General features: G+C 36.6%; 1 protein-coding gene across 1 annotated transcript in view; it reads right to left on the reverse strand.

Moving 5' to 3' along the window:
* Window positions 1-6,883, reverse strand: part of LOC107553826 (membrane-associated guanylate kinase, WW and PDZ domain-containing protein 1-like) — a 94,752-nt gene that overhangs the window by 42,919 nt on the left and 44,950 nt on the right. Inside the window, exons 5-8 of the mRNA XM_016236167.1 lie at window positions 5,500-5,706; window positions 3,545-3,761; window positions 2,636-2,718; window positions 1,858-1,893 (exon numbers count right to left, since the gene is read on the reverse strand). Of these exons, the coding sequence (XP_016091653.1) occupies window positions 1,858-1,893; window positions 2,636-2,718; window positions 3,545-3,761; window positions 5,500-5,706 (543 nt within the window). The remainder of the gene's footprint in view (window positions 1-1,857; window positions 1,894-2,635; window positions 2,719-3,544; window positions 3,762-5,499; window positions 5,707-6,883) is intronic.

The raw sequence follows: 6,883 nt of genomic DNA on the forward strand, positions 1-6,883 counted from the left end.
CTTTAAATGACAAAGTATTTTTCACAAATAAACAAATATTTAATAAAAATATTATTAAAAAGGAAGTAAACTGTAACCAACAGGGCACTCAGTATTCTGGGACGTTTGTGTGCATTGGGAATCACATTTTCTTCAAACAAAGCCAAGTTAACACTCATTTTACATACAGCACACAGTGAAAATGACATGAATATGACATTGGGCAAAAGCATGAAGCGCAGCATAATTAGAAATCACGATTTTAAAGTTTGTCGATCGCGCGTCTCAATGAAGCTGAACTCTCCTCCTGTCCGTATTCAATTCGCACGGACCGACCGTCACGCAGAGAACACGCGATCATGCATGTCACATGTTCACTTCACAAGATCTCACAGCTGGATTCGACTAAGTTTGCAAGGTTTTTGAAATTAGATGTTCATTAGTCATTGAAAGATTTGTTTAAATGATATAAATGCATATTTGCTGAATGTTGACGGCAAACGAGAAAGTATTATAATGTTTGCCTTTCTATTACTAACAATATAAAAGCAATCATTATAATACTTTTTTTGTATACATTTTAATTCCTTTGTTTAACAGTTCTATCTGGTTATTAGACAGACTTCTGTCCATGGACAGAACTGTTAACGACAACAGCGAACAAGAGGGAGAATGTGAGCACTGTGTGTTCAGGCACTGCCGTTCTCGGCGCCGTCAAAATAAAAGTCCCGCCACGAACGCATCAGCCAAACAAAAAAACTTATAGGCCGAAGCCAATATTTGAAAAATGCCAAATATCGGCCGATATATCGGCCTTGGCGATATATCGGTCGACCACTAATCAAGTTATCTAATAGAACCTTAATGGTAATCTTTTTTGTAGTTTCTTTTCAAAATAATTTATGTAATGAGAAATTAGAATTTTACCAACAATATAATAAATAATATAATATATAATATAATACAATATAATTTATAAATATTCAATTATATTTATTTTTTATTTTTTTATGTCGATTGAAGAGAATGAAGAAGAGAGCATAACTGCCTACCAAAAGCAACTGATACACAGTACATCCTGTCCTTCCCCCAGATCATTACTGCGACTCTACTGACAAATTGGCCATAAATCTGTTTGCATCCCATCTTACCTCTCTACGGGATCAGGTCTCTACCATGTGACCAGATACTCTCATACCTACTGCCCACATCCTGCATTCACGGCATCCATTTAATAGCTCCGATTTCTCAAATCAATAGCTATTGACCGTGCTCCTCCAATCAGCCCGGACACAAACACAGGGCTTCTCAAGGCCACTGCCTGCATCACCTAATCCGTCACTAATGACGAATCAGCCCTTCAGTTACAGCAGACTAAGCTAATATAGTGGGCTCTGATGATGGTGAAACTGATTAAAGCAACACATTCTTCAATGATTTGACTGTCACCGTTAGCTCGAAATAATACTTTCGGATCTCTTGAGCTATTTGCATGCATAATGAAAACGGAACAACTCCCACCTGCGAGAGTCCTGACTTAAACTGCAAACGCTTCAGCGGTAGAAATAGTAACAATGAATATTTTATATCATGCAGTGCCAATGACAACACAAATGAAATGTGTTTTACGGTCATTCCAAAATGAAAACCAAAGAACTAGATGACAGCAGTACTGAAACACGGCGGTGCAGGTGCATTCTGGGTAGACGTTACAATTTGCACTGATCTGGGATCAATTGTGAAGTCGGTTTTCAATCAGTTTCAGGCTTTGAGAGAAAACATCTGGTTCCAAAGCAGCACAGATGGATTGATCTACTCCAAAAAAAACATGCTGGTTGTGTGTCTATGGGGTTTTTCCCCTGTGGAATAGTAGCCTACCTAGCTCATTGTCCAGTTCCTCTGTATGTACCCCTTCTTCTCAAGAGGGTGTAAAAGGGGAGCAGGTGTGCACAAAGTGGGGCGAGAAAAAGAGAGGAAGGGTGTCAGAGAGACAGAGAGGGTTAGTTAATAAAAAAAGCAAAATTACAGCTCAAAGCTTTATAATTATGCCACCATATTATATACAGTTGAAATTATTATTTTCAAATCATAAAATGCAAAAATTGTGGCATTTATTAATAGCAAAATGATCTGGATTGTGTCTGAGTTAATACAGGATTATTGTGTGAGATTTGAGCAATTAAAATCATATGCTGCATAATCATAAACTGCTCTGGAAATCATTCCAGGTTCCACTGCATAGGAAAATTGGTTACAGAGGTTCAAGGGTGTTACTTGTTTTTATGTGAGGAGATTCAATATAATCCAGACCCTCCTTATAGCATTATAGCAGCTGCCTTAGTCAATTTGTCACAAGGTGAGAGTGGCTGTTATAGCTATGACAGCTCAAGAGCGCCATCTACAGGCTCTCATGAGATCACAATGGATGACTTGAGGGCTTGAGCATGAACTGTTATTTACAGGTTTGAAACTGCATTTGCTATCGTGACACAGATATTATTTTACATTGTAGATTTACAACACTAAAAGCTTATTTATGCACAATGCCACAAAAACTCTAATGAACAAGCATTATGAATGCATGTAATTAAAAACACACCATGAAACTGATATTTGCACAAGCAAACAGGACAAAAACTCAACCACATTTTCATACCATCATCTTCACATTCCTCCAGGGGTTTCTGAGGTTTGTCCAGGCATCGGGGGTCTATCCAGGATGTTGTCTTTGTGTTGTGGCTAAGAATAGATGCAGAACACAGACAGTGAGGCATTGTTCTAAAAGATGCCTGCAGAACAACATCCTGTGGTCTCTTTTCTGCATCCCAGCAGGCAGGAAAACATATACTAAAGATACCGCAATGTTTGATACTTCCTGTCTTGATATCTGAAAAACTGCCAGTAGCAATATAACTTAAAATAAGAAACACACTGTAACCTCAGGTATTTATAGTGCAGTCTGAGTCTATACATAAAAATAGTAGACAGATTGCACAACCAAGTGTGATCTGCAAACAAATGATCTTACAACTTTTCTTAGATCTACTTTCACTTCTGTATGGAGGCCCAAATGTGACAGGCATTTGAGAAATTACAACAAAAAAAAACTAAACCACAAATCAACATGTTCAACATCAACAAGCAATTATCTATGTTGAAAAATAAAACATACAAATTATAATAAAAATTTATAAAATACAGTTATTCAAATTCATGAGAATGAAGTGATTGATTTTTGCATTTTCAATTTCTCTATTTGATTTATTGCCCTATTTTCAATTTCCATACATTTACAATTACATCCATATTTGCAATTACTTTAAAGCGATAATTTGAATTAGTTTAAATAAATTTTATTTATTTTTAAACTGACTTCACATGTTTTTTTTATTATGCCAATATAACTATATTTCTTAAGCATGAAATATAAAAATAAAACCACTACTTGGTTAAATTTTTTGCATTATTTATGCAGACATTCATGTATTTTTCAAATCTAAAAGCTTTTCATGGCCACTGTAAATGTCCGTCCAATAAAAGTATATAAACAGCAGTTAGTTCTTACTCGATAAAGTAGACCTCTCCGTTCTCAGTGTAGGCCATTTCCCAGTTTTCGGGCAGAGGCCCCAGAGGGTCCTCTTCCGTGGGATAGCCGGGGTGTGTGTGTGTATTCTGAGAGCTCTCCGTGGTTGACGCCGAGGTGTTGTTGAGCCCGTAGGGTAGAACGTGGTCACGGGCGAAGGGCTGCACGGAGGGGTGGTCGTCCGGTTCACTCGAGTCTCCTGCATGCACACAGAAGATTAGTACACAAATACAGACCCTCTAAGTTCAACATGAGGCTCTGGTTGAGAAATGCATCCTAAATGAATATGGCAATGTACTTTTGCTAATGCTAATGGTTTGGAGATTGGCACCAGGCCCCCTCCCTCTCACTTCCTGTAAACTCTGGAGTGATCAAACACTATTCACACTCCACTATAAACAAATACGCATACTGACACCAGGCTGTCTGACACTTTCCCACCCACACCAAAAAATAAACAAAAAATGAAATCACCAACATCCCCTCAAATCAATAAGAGTGTAAACAGTTAACACTTAACCTTCTTGAAGAGATGAGGAATCGAAAAACAAATCGACTGTCAACTACATTGCGTGGCACGCCTGACTGAATTAGCTGCTTTAATTCAAACCACTCTGCCAAATGAAAGGCGTGAACCTGTATGAACAGGACAGCTTTTCAAATCAAGGGCTCTAGAATTAACTTGGATATTGAACATAACATGCAATATAAAATATTATAATATAGCCAAATATACTCTTGAATAAAATACGCAACTACAGTCTGAAGTATGGATAGGAAAAACGTCATAATGCTTACACAGACCAGCTTGTAGAACCAGGGGCAGGCAACTACTGGCATTTACATCCGTTTCAGGTGATTCATACACAAGTTGTCAGACGAGACTGTCTGCTGTTAACCCCTTGTACTATTAACATGTCTCAAACGTGTCTCTATCATTTCATTTTTTAAATAAATTCATGTTTTTATTCAGCAAGGGTGCATTAAATTGATCAAAAGTGACAGTAAAGACATTTATAACTTTACAAAAAAAATCTATTTAAAATAAATGTTGTTCTTCTGTGCTTTCTGTTTATTAAAAAAAATCTTGGAAAAAATGCATCACGGATTCCACAAAAAAACCCCGATTTTGAACAATAGTGTGTATACATAATTCACTGTCAGTGTGTTACTTCATGTTGATAAAGCACAAAAAGATTTTTAAAACAAGTTTGCTCAAAAGCACTGCTTCCAAATATACTCCTACTTTTTAATCGCACAGCAAACATGACATTTCGAATGCTCAATGTTACTGTAGTTGAGCAGCTGCATTAACTGAACTTCAGATGTGTACACCTTCTACCTACTCAGATGTGGAAAATGTCTTTGGTGAAGACTCAAACCCTTCTTTTAGCACAACGGTTGATTAACAGAAGAACAAGCGGTGCTTTATTGTTGTCCAGGACCCAACGGAATATATTTGCATTCATAATATAATGCAATGTGGACATTTGCATTGATCTTTTGCCATCTCTGAATGTGATTCAAGCAATAAAATCGCATCACAAAACTGTTGAAACCTGTAATTAGTGTTGCCCACTTTTTATTAGATTACAAAGATGTCAACACCTCTCATCAACCAGCCGCTACATTATGCGGCATTCTATTTCATAGACAGATGTCTTCTAAGAACACCACAAAACCCAAACTCTCAATACTCTGATACAGAGTGTAAAAGTTGGCAGCGCATAACTGTTGGATCAATAAATAAAGACCAGAAGAGTCCATTTTGGTGTTTTCTAACACAAACAAAACCCTCTACCACAGCCAGATGGCACTCTTTCCCCCTTCCTCCTTGAATTGTAATGGTGAAGGAAGAGGAAAGCAACAAAGAGGCATCACTCATCCCTTCTCCCATGTGCCAGACAGAAACGCAAACAAATCGGCTCGCTGCTGACCTGTGAAGCTACTGTTCATTTCAGGAACCTCATCATCATCCTCAGTCTCTGTAGGCACTATTCCAGCATTTTGCATCTCATTGTAGGACTTGGTGCGGCGTGGGGTTGACTGCTGGGAACCAGGAAGGCTGTCTTGCAGAGCATCGCCAGTAATCACTTTCCCAATAGGGGGCTGGCTGGGCGGCTTGGGTGTTCCATAATAGTTACCTAGGCAACAAGAGGATATTACCAGCATTCAGAACAGGAGGGTTAAAGGAAATGCAAGACATGATGATGTGGGGTTTTGAAAATGCTCTATTATGAAAATGACTGCTTGTCTTCATGAAGTTTATGCAAGGGAGATTAATAGTGTTGTCTGGACAATCAGGCAGTATTGTTTAAGGGTAATGGGAGTACACAATGAACAGAGCTGTCTGTCTGAAAGAAAAGCACTCCACATCATTAAATGAGAGCAATACATTTAGAATTCAGCCACGCAAAGTCGAGTGATAAACCTTAATATTAATTAAGAGATTAATTTTGACAAAACACATCAGCAGGACAGAGTAAAAATAAAGTAAAGATTTGAACTATTAACAAAAGTGTCATTTGTTACGTCTCTAATGGCTGAGAATGCACACATATATAGAGCACAGTGGGATCCAAAAGTCGGAGACCACATTGAAAACATCACGTAAAAATATACTTTTAATGATTTTTTGTGTGAAAATAATTATGTGGAAAAATATATATATATATATATATACACATATATATATATATACACACACACACATACAATTATTAGATGATCAATGATTAATACTAAGAAAGTTTAAGAATTAAAAAAAAAAAATTAAAATAAATGAGAATTATTAAAGTTATCCACTATTTCTAGGTCACCCATTAAATAAGTAAATTTGTGACACTGATAATCTGAAAATATGGGATTAAAATTTTATTTTGAAATATTTTAAAATAAATAGTTTTAGAATAAAAAAAAATTATAATTAAAAAAAAAATTATGAAATCAAATAGATAACTACTGAGTTGTTGCACTATTTCTGGGTCACTAATCAAATAAGTAAATTTGATCATGCAACTATGTACAAAAGGTCAGATTTTCACCTTATAGACCAGACGTACCATCCCATAATCCATAGCTGTTGTGAGCTGTCATTGATCTAAGAGCACTGCCTTAGTTTATCATAACTAAACCTTTATAACATTTAGTATGATACAAAAGACAAATCCCAAGTTATGCAATGGATAAAAGTAACTACTGCATGTATTTATATGAGAAAAGTTTTAGAGTTTGATGTTTGTCTGCATGGAGGAAAAAAAAAACACTCAAAACACTGTGTACACACACACACACACACACACACACACACACACACACACA

This window comes from Sinocyclocheilus grahami, unplaced genomic scaffold (assembly GCF_001515645.1).
Source record: "Sinocyclocheilus grahami isolate Dianchi unplaced genomic scaffold, SAMN03320097.WGS_v1.1 scaffold2.1, whole genome shotgun sequence".
In the NCBI taxonomy this organism is placed as follows: domain Eukaryota; kingdom Metazoa; phylum Chordata; class Actinopteri; order Cypriniformes; family Cyprinidae; genus Sinocyclocheilus; species Sinocyclocheilus grahami.